Source organism: Capra hircus, chromosome 28, assembly GCF_001704415.2.
Source record: "Capra hircus breed San Clemente chromosome 28, ASM170441v1, whole genome shotgun sequence".
Classification (NCBI taxonomy): domain Eukaryota; kingdom Metazoa; phylum Chordata; class Mammalia; order Artiodactyla; family Bovidae; genus Capra; species Capra hircus.
This window is the reverse complement of record NC_030835.1, coordinates 11,916,772-11,939,634: the sequence shown is the minus strand read 5'-3', so window position 1 is coordinate 11,939,634 and position 22,863 is coordinate 11,916,772. Positions and strand designations below refer to the sequence as shown.

General features: G+C 45.9%; 2 protein-coding genes across 7 annotated transcripts in view; one reads left to right on the top strand and one right to left on the bottom strand.

Annotated features, from left to right (window-relative positions):
• POLR3A (RNA polymerase III subunit A) overlaps nucleotides 1-5,719 on the bottom strand; it is a 44,395-nt gene extending 38,676 nt beyond the window's left edge. Inside the window, exons 1-5 of the mRNA XM_005699247.3 lie at nucleotides 5,540-5,719; nucleotides 2,113-2,248; nucleotides 1,705-1,842; nucleotides 1,004-1,175; nucleotides 716-870 (exon numbers count right to left, since the gene is read on the bottom strand). Coding sequence (XP_005699304.2) covers nucleotides 716-870; nucleotides 1,004-1,175; nucleotides 1,705-1,842; nucleotides 2,113-2,248; nucleotides 5,540-5,583 — 645 coding nt within the window. The 5' untranslated portion in view covers nucleotides 5,584-5,719. The remainder of the gene's footprint in view (nucleotides 1-715; nucleotides 871-1,003; nucleotides 1,176-1,704; nucleotides 1,843-2,112; nucleotides 2,249-5,539) is intronic.
• On the top strand, nucleotides 7,152-12,510 carry RPS24 (ribosomal protein S24). 6 transcript variants are annotated; one of them, XM_005699249.3, is made up of 8 exons: nucleotides 7,154-7,247; nucleotides 8,679-8,744; nucleotides 8,833-9,042; nucleotides 9,722-9,832; nucleotides 9,955-9,957; nucleotides 10,453-10,470; nucleotides 12,033-12,054; nucleotides 12,410-12,508. In XM_005699249.3, exons 1-6 carry the CDS (start codon nucleotides 7,245-7,247, stop codon nucleotides 10,456-10,458), a joined length of 399 nt encoding a protein of 132 aa, XP_005699306.2. In that variant the 5' UTR covers nucleotides 7,154-7,244; the 3' UTR covers nucleotides 10,459-10,470; nucleotides 12,033-12,054; nucleotides 12,410-12,508. The 6 variants fall into 6 exon arrangements, 5 of the variants coding, with proteins under 5 accessions (XP_005699306.2, XP_005699308.2, XP_005699305.2 ...); XR_311186.3 differs by having other exon boundaries at nucleotides 7,152-7,247; nucleotides 9,955-10,470; XM_005699251.3 differs by lacking the exon at nucleotides 9,955-9,957.

Sequence of the window (22,863 nt, the reverse complement as noted above, 5' to 3'; positions counted from 1 at the left end):
TCACTGCCCTAGACTCTCTAAACCCTACAGGTTTAAGGACCACAACAAGCCACACCTTTCCTCACAGTCCTCCCCAGCCAAGCCCCGCTGACTCCCCACTCCTCCCATCCTTTCCATTCCTGTGATAGTCAGCACCGTGTCGCGTGGCATTGGCTATGTTCTCACGGGTTAATGTCCTACAACACCTTTAAAACCATGGGATTCCTGGGTGCAGACCCACTGCCTTGTGGTTCCCAATGCTGCCTACAGGTCTGACAGTTTGGTATTCAGTGGCCACTTAATTGTTAGTTTTGTACACTATCAATTCTAGAAGGTACCGTGTGTCTCAAGTACTAATCGAATTCAGAATGAGGCAGAACAAGACACTTCATAAAATCCTACTAATTAATCTGTGCCAAGTAAAGCAATGGAAATTACCTAGAAATTGATTAATGCCGCATCCATATGAGAAACAGGATCCCTCAGTGTATGCTGTACACAGCTATGCTTTTACAATCTTTTACAATGAAAATGTAACACGTGTTACCTATATAATTAAACTTGTTAGTTACTAGGACAGCTCACAATAAACTGAGTGCCAGGCGAATACCTGTGACGTGAAGTATCCCTGGAGATCTAACCCCAGTGGACCTTCTATTCTGGAGGAACAGTGTACCCAGAGGGTGAGGAGACAACGTGTGATGCGGACAGAGGGGGCAGGCAGGGGCGGGCTCACCTGCGCCTTTCCCAGCAGAGGCTCCACTTCTTTGTTATGCTCTATGGCGGTTTCAAAGGACTGGAGGAAACTTGATACGATGGGATCCATCACTTTCTTGTTGGTCTTGTATTTCTCATGGATTATCTTCAGCAACCCGCATTTCTTGACAGTACCTGTGAGAGTTAATTCATTTTATCATGGTTGGAAAAATCAGGTTCTTGGCTAGGCTGGTCTGAGCTCATGATCTAGGAAATGCAGTTGCGGAAACTGCCATCGCGATGAAGACAGGATGTGTATCTGGCTCACCATTGAAGGCGCCACAGTGATGGCACGTGTTCTTTTTCCGGCACTTGTCAGAGATTTTCTTCTTTAGCCCTCGCTTCTGGAGATAGGTCAGGCCGGGCCTCTTCAGATAATCCAGAAACTGCTTCTTCTCCTCCTGGGACAGCATGATGTGGCAGCAGGTTTTACAGATCATCTTTTGAAAATTAAACAAAACAGATAAAAGGATGAGAGGATGAAAAAGTATTTTCTTTTCTTTTTTTTTTAAAAGCTGCATCTACCCCTTGTCCAGGACACTTAATTATATGCACAGATCTATAGGAAGACATGCTTAGAGGCAGCCCATGTTCACCACAATGCTGGCTGTAGCCACAGCCGGCAAGCGGGGTTTTTGTTAGCTTTATTCCCTTTCTTGTGCTTGAATTATCTTGTGCTTGTACTGCTTGAATTATTATTATTTTTTTATAATATATATCTACAACCTACTCAAGAAAAATCAAGGAAAAAGAATCTTTAAGCAATTTAACTTATTGCAGGATGAAATATCATGCCACAAAAACCAAAACAAAACAAAAAACAAACCGCTCAAACAAAACAAACATTACATGTTTAGTATAAAGATGTTCCCTACATGTATCCCCGACCAAGCTCACTCCCATGTCCCTGGATCAGTAACTTTCAGGGAGATGGAGTTACTGCATGGAGATGAACACACACACGCTTACCTGTAAGATGCCTATAACTGCTCGGAAGTACCCCACGTGGAAGCACGGCAGCTCCAAGTCAATGTACCCATAATGGCCCAGACAGTCAGCCAAGTTCTTCCCACAGGTTTCACAAGGGCGGTCCTTCTCACTTGTACCCTGTGAATAAAAGCATGATCAATAATACGTGGAGACCAGTGGAGAGGAAACTGGGACGAGCCCTCACAGGTGGCCAGGGGACCCAGAGTCAAAATCACCTGGGAAGGTGCAGGGTATTCATGTTCACTGGACCAAGGAAGTCTGGAGTCCCTGAGATATGCTGGGGAAGGGGGGAGGTGGAAGGAAGTCCTGGCTTCTTCCTATCTGGTAAGTCACGAGTTTCACCAGCCAGTCAAAACACACGGAGCCATGAAGGGCAGCAGGTCTTACCATCCTGTGGTCCAGCACCCCGTACAGCAGCGGGGCGTGGTTGTTGTCCTGGCTGTACAGGTTCTTACTCACAACCTGGATGTGTGCCTGCTGCCGCATCTCCTCGGCTGACTTCATCCCAAAACAGATGTGGCTTCTGCAATGGAAAGAGACAGGGGAAGAGTTACATCAAAACCACTTACCAGGAAGAGCATTTATGCATGTGACCCACCATAAGCAACCCTATCCTTCCCACACCTGACAGGCTCTGCTCTCTCATCACTAAATGTCCTTCATCCTGCTGACTGTTCTCACCTTCGTTATCTAAGGATGGTGCTCACCAGTTGTACCTACCTCCTTGCTGCTAAATCCAGGAAGAATTTCTCATTTCAACATCTCTCTGTAGCACTGACAGTAACCTCCTCACCCCTTATCTTGCAAATAATTTCTTTCCTTGGCTTTGGTAACACCATCCATGCTTTGAGTGTTTTCCCCTCTCAGGCTGTTACATCTTAAGTTTCTTCTGTGGCCCTTCTACTGCCCTCTCTCAGACGCTGGCTTTTCTCCTTACCTGGGGTTACAACCCCATTCCTCCTTGCATTCTATACCTTCTTCCCGAGTGGTGTCTGTCTAATCTCTATCTGTAGGCCAACTATTCCGACTCATACACACACCTCCTTTGGACAGTTACACAAGTACCTAAACTCGTCACTTTCTCTCCCAAATCTGTTCCTTTGTTCATTTTCCCAACAAACTGGGGTTTTACAATGTGCCAGGCACCGTCCTGAGGGGCTGAGGGTACAGGTTAAGACAAGACAAACTCGCTTCCCACATGGGGCTCAGTTTCAGGGAGGGCAAGACAGAGAATAAACAGATTCACAAAAGTGAATAGATGTAAAGACTGAAAACACTGAAGCCTAGGGGAGAGTTTGACAAGACTATGTGATGTGGTCAGAAAGTCTGGAAAATTGACATTTCAGCTGAATTCAGCTGAATTCTGAATCAGAGGGAGCCAGTCATAAGACGATCAAGAAGTGATGCATAAGAAGTACAGCTTAACTAGGGCAAGGGTTCTAGAGGCAGCTCAAGCCTGGCATTGTCAAGGCACCAAATGAAACCAGCAGTGTAGAGCATAGAAAGCTAACAGTACAAGAAAAAGCCAGTGGGGTTTGCAAAGACCAGCTTTAGGGGGGCTTGGGGACTCTGACAAGCAATTTAAATGTTAGTCCAAGGGAAAGCTGCCTGAAGAGTTCAAACTGAAGTGTCAAGGATCTAATTTGCATTTTAATAGAGTCACTCAGGTGGTCAGAGGAAAACAGATTATATCTACATCTGAATATAGTTGGAGGTTGGGATGGGTTTGGAGGGACCACCAGGGATAATTTATCCAGCAAAGAGGCATGTTTCCCATTCCAGTGAATGGCAACCTCCACAGAGTCACCCAAGCAAGAAATTCTGTGCATCAATTTCATTTCTCCCTTACCCATCCCTACCAAAAGTGTCAATTTCACACCCCTCAACCGAGGGGTAATGATGGCCATCATCAAAAATTCTACAAATAATAAATGCTGGGGAGTGTGTGGAGAAAAAAGAACCCTCATTCACTGTTGGTGGGAATGTAAATTGGTACAACCAGTATAGAGAAAGGTACGGAGGTTCCTTTAAAAACTAAAAAGAGTTACTGTATGATCCAGCAACCCCACTCCTGGGCATATATCTGGAGAAAACTACAGTCTGAAAAGCTACACCTCAATGTTCACTGCAGCTCTACTGACAATAGCCAAGACATGGAAGCAACCCAAAAGTCCATCAACAGATGCATGGATAAGATGTGGTGTGTGTATGTATATACACATAAGCCACACACACACCATAAAAAAGAAACAATGCCATTTTCAGTAACATGGATCGCTCTAGAGATTATCACACTAAGTAAGCTAGACAGAGAAAGACAAATGTCAGGATATTGCTTATATGTGGGGGAGAAAAAGATACAAATGAGCTTATTCACAAACACACAGCAAACAAACTTATAGTTACCAAAGGGGCAGGTGGGGGTGGTGGAGATAAATTAGGAGTTTGACATGAAAATATACACTTACTATATTTAAAATAGATATCCAACAAGAAGCTACTGTATGGCACAGAAATGTATACTTAATATTTTGTATAACCTATAAAAGAATCTAAAAAAATAATACGAATATAATCTAAGAAAGAACGTGTATAAAATAACATATATATATAATAAAAGGTATATTTTTTAGATTCTTTAACAGATATTATACGTATTGTTTCTTATATCTATTATAGGCATATTATGTTATTTTATACAAATATATTCTTTCTTATATTACATATACATATTCTTTTTTAGGTTATTTTCCCTTACAGGTTTTAAAAAAAGAGTATCTGTCTGCATTGCAGGAACTGCAGGAGACGTGGGTTCGATCCCTGGGTCCGGAAGATCCCCTGGAGGAGGGCACACAACCCACTCCAGTATTCCTGCCTACAGAATCCCATGGACAGAGGAGCCTGGTGGGTTACCGTCCAGGCAGTTCGCAAAGAGTATATAACTAACGCAACATTGTAAATCAACTATACCTCAACTGACAAAAAAGCCCCCTCACTGCCTCCAAGATGACTCTGGAACAAAGCTGCAAAATCAGCTTTCTTCTCATCACCATAATGTCTCCCTCCTCTATGCTCCTGGAAGAAGGCTGTTTGGCTTGCTTTCTTCCATCTGAACCCCTTTCCCACTGGTGCCAACCCTTGCCCTTGCACTAACCGTTGACTGGCCTACCTTTTCCAACTAGACTAAGCAGTAAGGTCTTCCTCATGTCATATCTCTTAATGCCTATTACCGGGCCCAGCACACAGTACCTTCCTCAACTAAGTGTCTCCTGCAGGAACGATTGATTTATTTCTTTACTGGAAGTTCTAAGGGCGAGGCTGTGACCTATTAAATTTCACCTCATTTTTGAGACTGCTATCCATGTGCCTGTGACACAGCTTTCTAGCTGGTAACTCCATTCTTTTGGTCAACAAATATTACCTCCGTGTCACGTGTTCTGCAGCAAAATGAGTCCCCGCCCCAGTCTGCTTCCCAAGCTGTAGTGATTGGCAGAAAGGGGTCATCATCTGACCTCAGGAAAACTCTAGTATCGACCCAGGGTGTACGTTATCGGCAGGGTTCCCACATCTCCCATTCTCTGCTGAAACCCAAAGGAACACCCCTGGCCTGCGGTTCCCCAGATGCTGAAATATCCTCTGCCCAATCAATATTCACTAACCTGATACTCCTGAGCTGTGCCCACACCTCCCACTGATTCTTGGTCCTTTCCTTCCAACTGACCCTCAGCTATGACGCTTCGAGACCCAAGACCCTTGGCCTTGGATTCCTTTACCCTAATTTCTCTGCCCTTTGGGGATTTTAGCTCCATCTTACATTTTCTTGGCCACATCTGTCTCCCGGAACTGCTCCTTCACCATGGTGACGGCTGCCGGGGCTCCCTCCTATAAACTCCTGGAGCTGGGTTAGAAACACGATGTTCTCCGTACCACCCGTGGCTGCTTCTTCACCGGTTGCTAACACATCTGCGGCATTCTTTCGGCCACCGTAGCACGCCCCAAGTGCCCGCCCCACTTCCGCTACTCGCTAGCGCGAGTCTGTCAAGAGAGGCTTCAGGCACGCAGCTTCTCGCCTTCTCCCCATACCGCCATCTGGCGGCACCTCGTTGAAACCGCCGCGAAGCCCGAGCTGTATTTTCCAAGTTCAATTTCCAATCTATTTCTGGTTTATTGGTCTGTCTCTCTCTGAACCTGCACTCTTTATTTTATTGCTACACATCTATCTCCCTATAATCAACGGACAAATTTCAAATAGCAAATACTTATTAGAAGCTATAAAGAAAGCTGAGCATCGAAGAATTGGTGCTTTTGAACTGTGGTGTTGGAGAAGACTCTTGAGAGTCCCTTGGACTGCAAGGAGATCCAACCAGTCCATCCTCAAGATCAGTCCTGGGTGTTCATTGGAAAGACTGATGTTGAAGCTGAAACTCCAATACTTTGGCCACCTGATGTGAACAGCTGACTCATTGGAAAAGACCTTGATGCTGGGAAAGATTGAGGGCAGGAGAATGGGACGACAGAGGATGAGATGGTTGGATGGCCTCACTGACTTAATGGACCTGGGTTTGGGTAAACTTTGGGAGTTGGTGATGGACAGGGACACCTGGCGTGCTGTGGTTCATGGGGTCGCAAAGGAGTCGGACACAACTGAGCGACTGGACTGAACTGATTAAAAGCCCACTCCAGTAGTCTTGCCTGGAAAATCCCATGGACAGAGGAGCCTGGTAGGCTACAGTCCATGGGGTTGGATAGAGTCGGATACGACTGAGCGACTTTCACTTTTCACTTTAACCTTGAGTGTTGGGATGGGGAGGAAGGTGGGAGGTGAGGGGTTCAGGATGGGGGACACATGTACACCCATAGCTGATTCATGTGAATGTATGGCAAAAACCACTACAATATTGTAAAGTAATTAGCCTCCAATTAAAATAAATTTACCAAAAAAAAAAAAAAAAAAACCAACCCAACAGCTCACTTTTGTAGGGACTAAGATTTTCATGAAAAGACAAAGTTTTGGGAAAAAAATTTAGACAATCAGATTCTCTAATCTCACAAAAATAACGGTCAGGTCTGAGTACTTGAAATAACAAAAGGTTTTGAGTCAGTTCTGCAGTTTCCCCAGCGGTAACATGAGGAGGCTAGCCGAAGGGACCGCCAAGGATGCCTTCCACCTTTACCAACCGCTAACGCGGGTGGAGGGGATTTAACTTTAATCTGGTTTAATTTAAAGTCCAGACAGTCCAAAATAATGAATCGAAGTGGAACATGTGCTAGCATAAATCTATTCCGTCTAAACTGTGCGCCCTCGGGATTGGCCAGTTCCCGTTTGGCGGGGTGTGGCGAAAGACCACAGAGATCAGATCTTAAGCACTTTCAAACAGGCATTGGCGAGGTCGGCCTCACGGTCCGGCCACGCCCCCACGTCGGCGCCGTCCGGGGACCTTCCGTGAGCGTTGATATGATTGGCCGGCGGAGTTTTAGCCCTCTTTTCCTCTCTGGCTGTTTGAAGATCAGCCGCCATCATGGTGAGTCTCTCCGGACCCGTGCATCCATCCGGCGCGTATCTGCGCCATCCTCCGTCCCCTGGTTCTGACATTGGCGTTACATCCCCCCAAAGCCCAGTTACTCTTTCTTGGCCGAGTCTGATCGGGGAGACCTGTTGCCGAGGGCCTGGGAGCCGCCGGCGAGGAGTCCGGGCTTGTGCTGTCTACCTAGACATGCCGGGCTTTCAAAAGTCCTAGGAGTGGGGGATTGCGGGAGTACCTACTGCGTTTGTCGTCCTCGTGGAGTCTAATGGGTGGGGTGGGGTGAAGAGAGAGACATCCCATTTGCACCCCCATCCTGGGGTAGACGGTTTGCCAGTGAAGGCTGCCCAGGAGGTGAAGAGGGTGCCAGCAGCGCCCGGGCGAGTTGCGGCGAGTGAAACTGTCATGTGTAAGCTACAGTTACTGTCAGCCGAATGCATTCTCTTGTTTCACATGGGGGAAACGGAGGCCTCCGGGTGTGGAGCCACTTTAAGGCTTGCCATGCCTTTACTAGTTCACTCATTTGAAGGTTCACCAGTTTTTAACCCCGCACCATCCTCGACCTATTTTTTCCTTGATCCCGACTTTAAAGAATTGAACTTTGTTGAAGTGGATTTAGTTTGGTGTGGTTTTTTTAAACTGTAGTTGAAATAGCTATCAATTTACTCTGAGAGCTCTTACCGGTTAAGTTTTTGTTCGTAGTGTAAACATGCCGAATGCCCACATTCTTTGCTAGTTACTGTGTACAAGCAGTGGGGCCGTTCAGAAGGGAATACGATTTTTGTGGGATGTAGAGTTGGTCATTCAAGAAGGGTAGTTTACCTGAAGAAAGTGCAATGCTTGTCAGACCTCTGCGGGCTGTTACAAACAGGGTGGTCTGACAATAACATTTGTAGAATCACAGCTTCACCCCAGAGAAGTGGAACTTGGGGTGATTTTTGTCTTTAAGGGTACAATTGGCAGAGTCTGGAGACATTCTTGGTCACAACTAGGAGGTGGGTATGCTACTAGACGTTCTGAAATACACGGGACAGTCCGCACAACAAAGTAGTAGCGGGGGCAAGGCATCTGAGGTTTGAGAAACCTGGAGAGTGATTTCTGTAACAAAACGAAGTAGCCTTTACAGATTCAGTGTGTGGCTGTTGAGCATGTATTCTTGGTACTGTTTTTATGTTGGGGTGACTTGTAAGTTAGGCAGTTTGCTAGTAAGTGTGTTAGGAGGAGATGGGGATTGGTGCCTTTTTTTCCCCTTTTATTCACGGTTTCCTGGCACTAACGTGTATGACTACTTTGTTTTAAATTAACTGTTCACAGATAGTGGCTATTGATGTGGACCTTGCATTTCTAGATCTTGGAAGATCACAGTAGGGTCAGGAAAAGATTGACTAGTTATTACAACTATTATTATTAAAATGAGTGTTATGTTTTCAGAACGACACAGTAACTATCCGGACTAGGAAGTTCATGACCAACCGACTGCTTCAGCGGAAACAAATGGTAAGGAAGGGTACATCAGTGTTTGGTTGCTCAGTTTAGAAGATGTGTTTCCTTATAATATACACTAAACTTGATAATTTCTTTGTAGGTCATCGATGTTCTTCACCCTGGAAAGGCAACAGTACCTAAAACAGAAATTCGGGAAAAACTGGCCAAAATGTACAAGACCACACCAGATGTCATCTTTGTATTTGGATTCAGAACTCATTTTGGTGGTGGCAAGACAACTGGCTTCGGCATGATTTACGATTCCTTGGATTACGCGAAGAAGAATGAGCCCAAACATAGGCTTGCAAGAGTAGGTGTCCTCGTTTGTTCAGTCGCTGCTGGAGACTTTTTTAATGGCATTGTATTGTGGGTGCAGCAGAATGAGCAAGAGCAAGCAGTCTGGAGGGATAACACACTAAACTCTTGAGTGGTTGGCAGAAAAGGTTCTTTGATAAAAAGCACAGATAGAGTGTGGGGTTCAGGTGGTGTCTGCAGGATTTGAGGAGGTGCCTTTTCAGCTGGGTCTGGAAGAGCAGGTGAAGTGCTCCTGGAGGTGGGAACTGGCTGGCAGTAGAGGGATGGGATTAGAAACCATAGGTTGGCCCTACTTGAAGTGAAATCTTTATTCCCAAATGTCTTAGAGTTTGCACTTAGCTTCGTAGCTTAGGTTCATTGAGCAAGGAGCCATGAAAAGTTGCGGGTGATTTCCTGAGTATCAGATGCATAGTGAACTACAGTGGATCCTTGAAGAACACTGGTTTGAACGTCCACTTACATACAGATGTTTTTTTCAGTCGTGAAGTCTATAGTGCAGTGATCTAAGGTTGGTTGAATACATAGTGGCAGAAGAAAGCGGATGTGGCGGGCCAGGCCAGCCATACATTCTGCTGAGCTACTTGACTCTGTCGAGATTTGATGTGCTTATTCCTGGAGTTGGATGAGTTGATGTTTGCAAGTCATATGTTCATATGTACACCCCTTTCCTTCAGCATGGCCTGTATGAGAAGAAAAAGACCTCAAGAAAACAGCGAAAGGAACGCAAGAACAGAATGAAGAAAGTCAGGGGGACTGCAAAGGCCAACGTTGGTGCTGGCAAAAAGGTATAGTCTATCGAGGAAAATACAGAAATGTTTCAGGTTTTTAGTTTGTAGAAAAGTGGGGTTTTGTTTTCTTAATAACCTTTCTTAATGTTTCTTCTTTTCCCACTTCTTCTGGATTACAGAAGGTAACCTGTTTTGAGAAGCCACGTAACGTAGTATCTTAACACCTCAGTAGAGTAGCTTTGCCCACCCCTTAGCTCACAGATTAGCACAGCACAGGGCCACATCGGTTCAGTGATCCTGGTGGGTGCCTTGCAAGTTTTACCAGAAAAGTTCTCACTTTACTGCTAATTGCAAAGGTTTGTAAAGAGGGAGCGGATCTCGGTTCCCAAGAATGACGGCCTTAAAATTGGCAGCTGATTGAGGAAGCAGCTGAATCGATGTGGTCCGTGTTTTCCTGGCACACTGGAGAGGCAGCACGGTTTTCCCTTGCTTTCCTCTCCAGTTAGTCAGGACTTGAGTGATTTTAATTCTCAGCTTTTTACCAGCTTGGCTAGCTAATTGTAAGTAGTTGAATGGAATTAAGGTGTTGGGTTGTCAAATTAACAAATAATTAAGTGTTCTGTGAACTTTTTTTTTTTGCCTTTTCCCTCTACTTTCTTGGAATTCTTGTTCATCAGAAATGAAGTGTCTAGCAGGTACTGAGATTGTGAGCACGGTGTGGGGATGGATGCATCACCTTCACTGAATTTGCTTTGATGCTTTGCATGTTGGCTTCCAGAGGAGAGTTTTGTAGCAGAGTCTGTTATATAACACTACTCCTACGGTTTAAAATAGTATATTGTGAGCAAAGGAGAGAAACTTTAAATCACGTTTATTTTGGAAACTCAGAAATGCATGTTAAGTTGTGAAGTGTCCCAGTGGAGGAAGGTGGCCCCTTTTAATTGGCACTTGCTGTGTTCCAGAGCAGCACATACCCAGGAAATGAATGGCTTTACTTCATTAACAAGGGATTCGGAAGGGTTCTCTGATCCAGTCATGAGCAATGTCTCTCTTGGAGACTGGTTGATTGACTGGCAGCTCGATAAACTGGCCCAGAAAATCTGGCAAAGCCTCTGTCTCAGAGCACCCACTCAAAGCTGCCTTTCACCATCTCTCTACTGTCCCATTGCTTATCAGCTTTCTACCTGATGCCCCCTTTTTTTAACTGAAAAATTTCCAAGATAATGGAGTATTCACATCAAAACCTTTGGTCAGCTTTTCCCATAGACACTTAAATATGTTTGTACCATGAGCAGCCTAAACATGTCACATGAACAGTGGGCTGAGAGTGGACTGGGGCTGCAGGGTTTGAGACAGTGGTGGTCACAGCCCTGTGTGTTTCCCTGTGTGACTCCCTGCAGAGTGGGCAGGACACCTGGTGTGCGCCCTCAGGCTCCGACCACTTCCTGGTGCTGAGGAGCTGTAGTGGACGGACTGCAGAGGAACTGCTTGCTGCTTAGAACTGCTCCCTGTTTGTGAGGCTTACTAAACCTGTTGACAAATTCCAGAAGTTGAAAAGCAGTCAATATTTGTGTACTGATCTAGATCTGAAGAACGTTTTTACGTTTTGTTTTCTTCATTCATTCAGCCACGTGTTAGTGCTCAGTGGTGACAATGTGCAGAAAGTCAGGCATCCTAATTGTTCTTTTTAACTTAATTTTTGTTCACATGTTGGAATTACATCTTTTGGGTGCTGTAGAGTTTTACATTAAAAGGATAGTCTTTTGTTTGAGTAGCGATTGAACTATTTTTACATCAGCTAAATTCTGTCTCTTAAGATACTAATTTGCTACTTTTGTTGATTGTGAATAGTGGCTTTTAAATTACTGAACCTGAGACAGGTCTTAAAGACTTGCTTGATCCTTTAGAGCTCTCCCTTTGGTTAAATTAGACTTTAGTCTGGGATGATTCTCAAGTCTGTTGATGGTGCTAACATGCCCAGCATGGTGTTGCTGAGCAGAGCAGAGGGGCTGAGGCTTCTAAAGTGGGCATTGGTAGCCTAAGAACCATAGAAATCGGGCAGGGTGTTCTCAAAATTGGGGAGAATAAAATCAATTAGTGCATCTTGGGAGTGCTCTATATACAATTGCAAAGAATAAAACAATCATCATTAAGGTACCTGATTGCATGCAGATTATTTAGGAGTTTGCAAAGGGACTATTAACGAAATGTTTCTTTTCCCTCTTCCCTCCTTTCTCCCTCCCCTGCCACTATTCAGTGAGCTGGAGATTGGACAACAGGTATTCAAGCTTTTCGTTTAGATTGTTAGATTTTTTGGTTGACAGCATTAAAGCATGTGAAATGATTTAGAAGCATATTTACAGTTGCTGTCAAGAGTTGTGCCTTTTAAAAACTAGCAGTGTCATGGTTTTGTTTTCAGCACTTGTTTTTTGTCTCATCCCTAACTGGAATGTTTTTTATGTCTTCGTGCTTGCATTGTGTTGAGATTACACAGACTTACTATGGACTAGGTTACTAATGTTCGTTCTGCATGAGTGCCATTAAGTTTGCAGTTTGTTGAAGACTCTGTACTGTTAATTTTTAAAGACTTTTAAAGGTAGTTGCTAACTAATTTCTTTTTTCTTTGATTCACAGAAGGAGTAAAGATTCTGCAGTGACTGTATCTGTGGTGATTGTGCAGATTTTTCATGAAAGAGAAAATAAACTAAGACCTTTTACATGTCTGGCTGTTTGGAGTATATTTGAAGTTTCCTGGGAGTGTTGTAAATTGGTTTGCTATTTAACAGAATTAAACAGCCCAAGATCACATGTTCCATTAAGCATTCAGTGAAAACTTGCCACGATTGGGGTGGTGTGTGTCCTTTCCTTTCCTAGCACAAAGATGTGAGTGTGTAGAGTATCCAGCATGGGGGCGTGTAGGGCCAGTCCAGTGTGCCGTGTTAATACTTGGTGTTGTAGTTGGTCAGTCTCTGAAAGAGACATTTGAAACCTGAATTCCTTTTTGGTCTTACTAAAACCCTACTTAGTTGTTAAGGAGAAAAAAATGTGTTGGCTGTGATAAAAATGAAAGTTACTAGGTTGCATTCTCATTATTTACCCTGGAACAAATAGGATCTGACAAAATCATTAGTCTATCACAGGTTTGTGCTTTATGTGATAAGTGGGTGTTCTGTTGTGGGTGGAGAATTTGGAAAAGGCTCTAAAGTGGTGAATATTTGTGTAGTGTGTAGTTGCTTGGTAAGTCTGATTGTGCATGGGTTTTATGAGATATGGAGGGTTATCTGGTGCTGCTTTTTCTTTGCCAGATGCTGATTCTCAGATTGGCTTTCTCGGGCTGAACTGGCTTACTGGTCAGTTGTGTGGGGGTGGCGGGCTTGAGGGTGCATGAGTTGGGAGAGCTTGAGTGTTCAGTGGGGGCAGAAGAGACGTTAATAGTTTGGGTTTTTCTGTATCATTCATTCTTCCCCGCAGTTCGTGTGATTGGTTTGTGCATGTAGGGGTCAAGCTTATAAATGCCATTAAGAACTATGTCAGTGGATGGAAAGCTCCAGAGAGACTTCAGGAAGCAATAGAGGACTGCTTGGTTGGTTGGTTGGTTTGATGGGTGAGCCAGGAGAACTAAGAATTGACAGCAGAAAGCATCTAAGGGTTGCAGGAAGGAATGATATTTCGAAGAGAGCATGCTGGGAAGCCTTGACTTGAAGGAGCTATATGCAGGGAGGGCAGGGATGTGACCAGGTAAGTGAGGGGCCTGAGGCCTAGGGTACAGAGGGCAGGGTGGGTGTAGTTCGTTTGTAGTTACACTGAGGCTAGATATTTGGGTTTGTGGAATTCATGGCCCTGTGGGTTCCCTTACTAGGAAATCTGCTTTGTGTTCCCTTAATAGGACCAGGAAATAAGATCTGATGGCCTACTTGTAGGAAGAGTAGAGAAATGGGGGATTTAGGCTTTAACCAAAATGGCTAATGGGTGGCGTGGAATCTCGGGGGGATTTGAGGTGGGTGGCAGTTTTCAGTGAGCAGTGCGTGGGGCCCAGAAGAGGTCATCTAAGCCTGGGGAAGGTGCAGTTTTTCCCACTACTGACCTGGGGTGTGGGAACAGACCGATTGGTGAGCAAGATGTAGGCAAGAAGCAGAAGATCCTGGGAGGCTCAGGACCGGGCAGAAGGTAAAGTTGGAAGCAGTGGTGGGCAGGGTTGACAAGGTGGCCCCAAGTTCCTGTCGTCACCAAATTAAGGAACGAGGCTCAAAGCAATGGAGCAAGAACCAAAGGGAAGGAGGTGGTTTTCAGAGTAGGGTACTAGAGGCCGACGTGAAGATAGACACACGGCCGGGAACCTGACCAGGTGACGGTTGGCATGCAAGTCCCAAGATGTGTAGGCTTTTCCATTGGGATATGCTCAGGAAGGGCAGGGTGCAGTCATTCAGCCAGTAGTCTCTTTGAAGGGGGTTATATATGAAAGATCCAGATTTCTAACCTCTTGAGTTAGAGGAGTTAACAGCAGGCCCAGCCTTCTGGACGGTGACAGCTGGCAAAAGTTGGGGGGTGGGCTTTGTGCCTCCGGGGAGATGGCTCTGCTCTTCCTGTGGCCTCTGCTCCTGCAGCTGGCCTCAGCCCACCTGCCCTCTGTTCCCATGTCCCGTCTGCGTGCAGCTTAGCCTTCAAGCTAGTCCAGCTGGGTGGGCAAGTTGCCTGGTCCCCTGATTGGGTTAGCTTCTCTATATTGGGGCCCTCCAAGAGAGCATTAGCTTCTCAGGTGGCACGTGTGATAATGAGTCCACCTGCAAGGCAGGAGACGCCACTTCGATCTCTGGGTCAGGAAGATCCTTTGGAGGAGCAAATAGCAACCCACTTCAGTATTCCTGCTTGGGAAATCCCATGGACAGAGGAGCCTGGTGGGGTAAAGTCCACGAGGCTGCAAAGAGTTGGACACGACTGAGCCTGCACGCAGTGTGTGCTCTGCTGACTTGACACAAGGCCGTTTTGAGTCTCAAAAGCATCTCATATGAGAACAGTTTGGAAACAAGTGCTGAACAACTGCCAGAAAGGACACGCTTTAAGTTGTGCACAATTGTGTGCAATTCGAGGGTTCTTAAGAGACTGAGCTCTTTGTCGGCTCTGATAGCAACCAGATCAAATTCTGCTGTAAACAGGCTTTGAAAGAGCCTCCATGAAAACACAGTCGACTTTACTGATCAGCAGTGAGGGAGGGCACATCCCTTCACTTCGCTTGTCACTTGTGAGGCTTGTGTCATGAGGAGAGCTAGAAAGAGTCTGGTGAGAAGAGCATAGGACCGCACCCTTTCTTTCCACTTGTAGCTGCAGGTGCCCAGGTGGTAGTTCAGTTGCTTAGTCTGTCCGACTCTGCGACCCCATGGTCTTCCCTGTCCTTCACTATCTCCCAGAGCTTGCTCAAACTCAAGTCCATTGAGTTCGTGATGCCATCCAGCCATCTCGTCCTCTGTCGTCCCTTTCTCCTGCCTTCAGTATTTCCCAACATCAAGGTCTTCCAATAAATCGGCTCTGCATCAGGTGGTCAAAGTATTGGAGCTTCAGCATCAGTCCTTCCAATGAATATTCAGGATTGGTTTCCTTTAGGATTGACTGGTTTGATCTTGCAGTCCAAGGGACTCTCAAGAGTCTTCGTCAACACCACAATTCAAAAGTATCAATTCTCATTTGTGCCCAGGTAATCAGCTTCTAACTGCTGTGCGCTCTTCCAAAGAAAAGATCAAATGGCAGGTTGATGATTTTGGGCTCTCCTGAAAGAGCATCTTGACAAACCATACTTTTGGAGCTGAGTTAGGTACTGTATGAACAGTTCTTTAGTCTGTACAATAGCTAGAAGAGGCAGGTCTCACTAGACCCATGTTGGAGAGGGTTTCGAGCGGGTAGGTAGCTTTGAGCTTAGTGATGGGGTGGGATTAGAATGCAGTTGACTGGAGACTTTATTGTGCATTTGTGCGTGTGCGAGCCGTGCTGTGCTCAGTCCCGTGCGACTCTGCAACTCCATGGACTAGCCCACCAGGCTCCCCTGTCCGTGGGATTCTCCAGGCAAGAATGCTGGAGTCGGTTGCCATTTTCTACTGCAGGGGATCTTCCCAACTCAGGGGTCAAACTCATGTCTTCTGCATTGACAGGTGGATTCTTTACAACTGTACCACCTGGGAAGCCCGCAGGACTGCCTATTACGTACTGTATTTGTCTAACTCTTATAGAGTGCCTGTTGCTAGGAGTGTATTGAGCAGTCATTGATGGCCAATCGAGTCTCCCGTTTACTGACCTGCTGTGCAGAGTCCTCCTTGTTCTGGTAGCTGGGGAGATGCTGGAGAAGCTGTCCCTGCCCACAAAGCTCAAAGGGGCTTAAGCCGCTCACCCCAAGGCTCATGGCCAGGTTTCTGTTCCTGGCCGTTGAAGCCGCAGACTAATTAAGTCACGTGATGGGAACCCAAAAAGGCAAGAAGTCTCCCGAGAGTAACAATTAGGGCAAGAGGTGGTGGTCTGGGCGTATGGGAGCAGGTGTCTCACAGGAAGGCTGTGAAAGTGGAGGAGGGTCACACATCAGGGACGAGGCGCAGCAGTCATCTTGCAGAAGAGGGGATGAGACTGGAGAGAGTGGGGGCGCAGTGCAGGCAGGCTTTGTCATCCTCACTGAGATGGCCCTGTGGTGACTGGGGGCTTCCAGCAGGGTGTTGCCCAGTGCATTGCTGGTAGAAATTCTGTTTCAAAAATAGACTTCAGGTTGGCTGACAGAGTACAGAGGTGTGACACTTGATTTATTTATGCTGGTGAAGTAGAGGTGTTCCTGGGTTCTGGAGCGCTATAGTGTGAGCCAAGGGGGTAAACACACCTTACTTTCCTTTGTCCATTCCTTCCCACTCACCCTTGAACTTCCTTTCCTATATGCTAGACTTTGTGGAAGTTGTACCCATAGAACAAGTGTCTGTGGTCTGGTTGAGGATCAGTGCACAAGGGAGCTTCTGGTGGGAAATGAGGTCAGCAGGGAAGAGGTCAGGGAGGAACCTTGTATGCTGGGCTAAGGAGGTCTCATTCAGTATTTTGGTCGAGTTGAAACTAGATGTTCAGCAGTGAATTGATTGCCCTTGTCATGTGCTAAATTCCTCTGCATGGAGGATACCAAAGCCCTTGGACTGCTCATTTACGTAGGAGAGGGAACTTATACAGAAAGTTAGGTGCTGATGAGATGCTGTCCAAGCATCTAGCTTAGTGGGAAAAGGACTAGACTGGAAATCAGGAGACTTAGTTTCTGACGACTACTCAGCCTCCAGCCGCCTGGGGCCCTGGAAAGACAAGAGGCTTCCCTTTCCTAGGTCTCTATTTCCCTGTGTCTAGATAAGATACCAGGGCTTGATGAGTGCTTCCCAACCTGGTACCTGGGGGCTTGTTAAAAAAGCAAATGCCCACGCCTCCTTCCTGTGTCCAGAAGTCTCGGTCACAGTGAAGGACATCTGAAGTTTTAACAGCTTCCAGGTGATGCTGCGGACAAGCTCAGTTAGGGAAACTGGACTCAGAAGGTCTCTAATGTTCCTTCCGCGTCAGAATTCTGTGTCTGTCATTCTGAATTGTCTTATCATTAAGAAGCTGGCAAAGAAACAGTAATACTACTGTTACTGCTGCTAATAAAAGTAAGAGAAGAGCTAACACTTTTGGAGCGCTTCCCAAGTGCTAGTGCTGAACTGATTTCTCTCATTTGCCTTTTATAACCACTCTGTGAGGGACGTATTCATATCCTTGTTTTACAGATGAAGAGGTTGAGGCTCCAAGAGGTGAGCTGTTCTGGTCAAAGTTTCACAGCCATGGGGCCACAAAAAGCCAAGTATGAGCATGCCTACGTGCAGCTTTGACAGCCTATGGTACACCTGTGGGCATTACTGGAGTTTCCCAGTAAGGAGGGATAATTTGCCCTGAGTCTAGAGTGCAGAGAGGTTAGCTAGCAATTCTCCGAAGGCTACCCAGGCAGCTTCTACATCACCCTGCGGCATGTGAGAAATGCAAGTTCTCAGGCCCCAGCTGAGACGCACTGAATCAGACTGTGGGGTCCACCCACCTCTGTTAACAAGTCCTCGAGGAGGTTCTGATGCAGGTTAAGGTTTGAGAGAACCCCTGAGCCAGAGAGCGAGAAGGTCATTCCAGGATTGCAGGCTGGCCCATCACGGGCCTTCTCTTTGGTGGAAGCAAGAAGCGAGAGGTCAGAGGAGCCACAAAGACGCCCGCGAGGGGGCGCTGTGGGCTCAGGCTTGGGTGCTGCTTGCTTTGTTATGGCTGCTACCCTGGTGGAGGCGTGGAAAAAGCCTGGTGTCGCATCAACGGGAGAGGTCATTCTTTCTCCTCAGAAAACTCCTGATGGGGCTGGCAGTCTTGTTTATAGGATTCGGCCCTCGTAGGGAAGCTGAACCTGCAGGGCCTTCTGCCGTTCACGTGTGCGCAGCTGTCTACCCGTGCCGCAGTGTCTGCAGCTCCCGTGCAAATGGCATTCCTCTTGGAGCTGCCCAGCCAAGGGGCTTGTAGTTTCTTTGAGAGAAAAACCGCTTGAACCCCTGCAGCCTGATTCTAGTTCAGTGTTTTGCCTATAGGCGATGCCTCTGTCTAGTTCTTTGACACTTTGGGAGTAGAGTGCAATGCTGGGTCTCAAGACCCATCTTCAGGCCTTAGCTGTACCCCAGCTATATTTCGTGATCTCAGGCAAATACCGCTTTCTTCAGGCTTGAGTTTCTGGTTGTGTTACATAAAGGAGTAGTGTGGAGAAGGTGGCTTCCAGCACCTTTCTCTACATATAAAATGCTGCCCTGGGGAGTTGAGGAGGAGCTAGGCCTGTCTTATTCAAGGAGCTGGCAACGCAGGGCCGCAGCAAGCCCAGCTGCACTACATCCATCTCCTGTATCCGCTTAAGTAAGTCAGGTACTTTGTATAAGGCAGAAAGGTGGAACCTGTCAAATTGGATTTTTTTTTTTAAGTCCAGATCTTTAGGTAAGGATTTGCCTCTTGTAAATTTCTGTTCTGAAGAATGAAAGATTTACACCTTGTTCTCTCAGCTGCAGTGTGTATTTCTTCTGAAAATACTGGGGTTGTGGCAGCGTGGGCGCTTTGACGTTCTCATTAATCTGGGGGTTGGCATTCTACACCTCATGGTGACTGCACACCCAGCTGAGCTTCTCTGCCTGGGCACTTCATTTCTGGAATTGTGGTGTTTTCAGAGAGCTGTAAATGTGCTCATCTCAGAGCCAGAGGGAATTAAAGAGAGGGTCTGGTCTAGCCCTCTGCTGATTGCCCCTGTCTATACACAGTGATGTTCAGAGCATTTGGTTAGAAATTGCCCCACCCAATGGGCAAACGCTGTCAAGCTGCAGCTCTCTTTGGTGGAGGAAGCTCCTTAAACAGGATACCTCTTTCCATCAGGCCTCCTTGGAGAAGGAAAGAAAGCCCTTCAGTTGATCTGGCGCCTCTGTTTTGTGTCCACGTGATTCTGCACTTTTCTCCCGTTTATGGACGAGGCCGCTGAGGCATCATCAGGTCCAGTGGCTTTCCCCAGCCCTGCAGCTCATCAGTAGTGGTGGAGGAGTGCACATCAGGCCTCTTCCCCTTGAGCTGCTCCCCTCCTGATTGCTGCCGAGCCACATGCTATTCAGGTGCCAGTTTCTCCTCCTCTTTTTATTTTTTGAAGTATTCCACCCTTAGTTGTTTCTTAAAAAAAATTTTTTTTCCAGTTTTTGAGATATAATTGACATGTCGCACGATGTGAAAGATCTATATATCGTGAAATCGTGAAATGGTTACCACAGTAAGTCTATTTAGCATCCATCACCTCACATAGTTACAAATTTTCTTTTTTCTTGTGGTGAGGACTTAACAACAGCTCTCAAACATACACCACTATATTTTGTCCCTGTAGTCACCATGCTGTACACCATGTGCCCAGAACTTCGACCTGGAAGTTTGTGCCCTTTGGCCACCTTCCCCCCTTCTCACCCTCCTCCTGCTACTGGCAGCCGCCGCCCTGTTCTCTGTCTGGGTGAGTTTGGTTTGTTTTAGATTCCACATAAAAGTGAGATCATACAGCATTTGTCTTTCTCTCTGACTTATTTCGCTTATCATGTCCCCACGTCCATCTATATTGTCACAAAAGGCAGATTTCCTTTTGAAAGACTGAAGAATACTCTGTGTGTGTGTGTGTGTGTGTGCGTGTGCGTGCGTGTGTGTGTGTGTGCGCGTGCGTGTGTGTGTGTGTGCGCGCGTGTGCGGCGTTGTTATTCATCTAGTCACGGACACTAAGGTTGTCTCTGTCTCTTTACTGCTGTGAACAGCGCTGCATTGAATGTGGGAGGGCAGACACCTCTTGGAGAATGATTTCATTTCCTTTGGATATATACCCAAGTTTGGAATTGCTGGGTCATATTACAGTTCTATTTTTAATTTATTTATTTTAATTGTTTGAGGAAACTCGATACTGTTTTCTGTAGCAGCTGCAGCCATTACGTTCCCACCAACAGTGTACAAGGGTCCGTCTTTCTCCACATTTTTGCCAACACCTGTCTCCTTTGGTCCTTGCCATCTTCAGGGCCTTATGGTTGCCTGCTTCTGCCTGGCAGAGTGAGCAAATAGGCAGAGAGGCGCCCATTCTCCATAAAGGCCTGACCAGAAGCCACCCACAGCTCTCCATTCCTACTCTGCTGGCTGCAGCTTAGCCCTCGGCGCGCCCAACCGCAACGGGGGATGAGGAATGTAGGCAGCTCTATCCCAGGCAGGGGCCAGGAGAGTGGTCTGAGGGGACGTCTGCTAGTCTTTGCCACGGCAAGACGAAGGAAATGGGTGCCCTATGGGGACCCTTTGAACAGAAGCCTTCAAGCAAATGGGATTTATTGGAGAGCTGGAGGTGTCTAACAGCCATAATGCAGACAGCACTGATGGCTTTGCTGGGATTGGGACTAGGAGTTGTTCCAGTAAACATCAGCTCTTCTTCCTTCCCCATCTTTTGAGTCTATTTCACTCCTTTCAGGTTGGCCTTTTCTTGCTCTTCCCCAGGGCTTTCATTTCAGCTTCCCATTCCCTTCCTTTCTAAGCATCCAACAATATTAATTCGAACCTGCCTCCCACTTAACACTTCCCAAGAATGAGACACTGACTGGCCTGGCCCAGGAGTAGGGTCCCTTCCTCATCCTGCCAGCTCGTGGAGCCTACTTTCCTCTTAACCAGGACTGAGGGAGCACTTGCTGAGAGGGAGTGAAAATAGGGGGCTGCTGACGTGTGCACAGTAGCTGCCCTTCGTACTGCTAAGACTTGCCTTCTCTCCTTGTCATTCCCAGACCACCATGTTACCACTTAAACAAGAAAACCAACGCTTTATTTTTAAAAACAAACAAAATAGCTTTATTGAGATACAGTTCACATACCAAAATCCTTTTGAAATGTACATTTCAGTGGGCTTCAGTATTTTTGCAGTTTTATAACTATTATCACCACCCACTTTTTAGACATTTTCATCATGCCAGAAAGGAACCCTGTGCCTGCTAGGAGTCTCCCCCTTTACTCCAGCCTCTACCCTTTGACCCTGGGCCACTGCTAATCTGCTTTCTGTTTCTATGCACACATGCATGCTAAGCTGCTTCAGTCGTGTCCAACTCTGCGACCCTATGGACTGTCCATGGATATTCTGTCCATGGGATTCTCCAGGCAAGAATCCTGCCGTGGGTAGCCATGCCCTTCTCCAGGGGGTCTTCCTGATTCAGGGATTGAACCAGCGCCTCTTAGGCCTCCTACATTGGCAGGCAGGGTCTTTACCACTAGCATAGATTTGCTGACTTTGGACATACTCATTTCATATAAATGGAATTATATGAAATGTGATCTTTTTGTGATTATATTCTTTCACTTAGTATTTTTAAGTTTCATCTATATTTTAGTGTGTATCATTACTTCATTCCTCTAAAAAAATACAGCTTTATTGAGTTATAATTCGCATAGCATGGAGTTCACCGTATATAGCCCTCCATTGTTTTTAATATATTCACAGAGTTGTGCAGCACTCACCACTGCCTAATTTTAGAGCAAAGTTTCATCCGTGTAGTGGCAAGCAGCAGTACAATTAATGCCGTTTAATTGTCAAATAATATTCAATTGTATGGGTATACCATATTTTGTTTATCCATTCATCAGTTGATGGACATTTGAATTTATTTCTGTATTTTTGCTGTTATGAATAACTCTATGAACACTCACGTATGGATTTCTGTATGGACATATCTTAACATCTTGAGGTGCTGCCAAACTATTTTCCACAGACGCAGCACCATTTTTTGTAACTCCCAGCAATATGTGAGGGTCCTGATTTCTTCACATCCTTGCCAACACTTTTTATCCTCTGTACTTTTGATTTTGGCCATCAAGTGAGTATGAAGTGGTTTCTCACTATGGTTTTAAGTTGCATTTGATAATCAGTGTTACTGAGTATATTTTAATGTGCTTGTTGGCTGTTTATGTGTTTTGCTTAGAAAAGCATTTAAGTCTCACTTATTTTAGAATCGGATTATTTGTCTTTTTAAAAAAATTGTAGTATAATTGATTTACAATATTGTGTTAGTTTCAGGTATACAGTCAAGTGATTCAGATATATATATATATCCATTATAGATTATTTTAAAATATCAAATATAGTCCCCTCAGCTTCCCTGGTAGCTCAGCTGTTAAGAATCCGCCTGCAATGCAGGCGACCCTGGTTCAATCCCTGGGTTGGCAAGGTCCTCTGGAGAAGGGATAGACTACCCACTCCAAGATTCTTGGGCTTCCCTGCTGTCTCAGTCGGTAAAGAAACCACCTGCAATGCAGGAGACCTGGGTTTGACCTTTGGGTTGGGAGGAAGATCCCCTGGAGGAGGGCAAAGCAACCCACTCCAGTATTCTTGCTTGGAGAATCCTTATGGACAGAGGACCCTGACGAGTTGCAGTCCATGGGGTTGCAAAGCGTCAGACACGACTGAGTGGCTAAGCATAGCACAGTGCTACACAGTAAATCCCCATTTATCTGTTTTATGTATATCAGTTTGTTAATCTCATAGTCCTAATTTGTCACCCCTC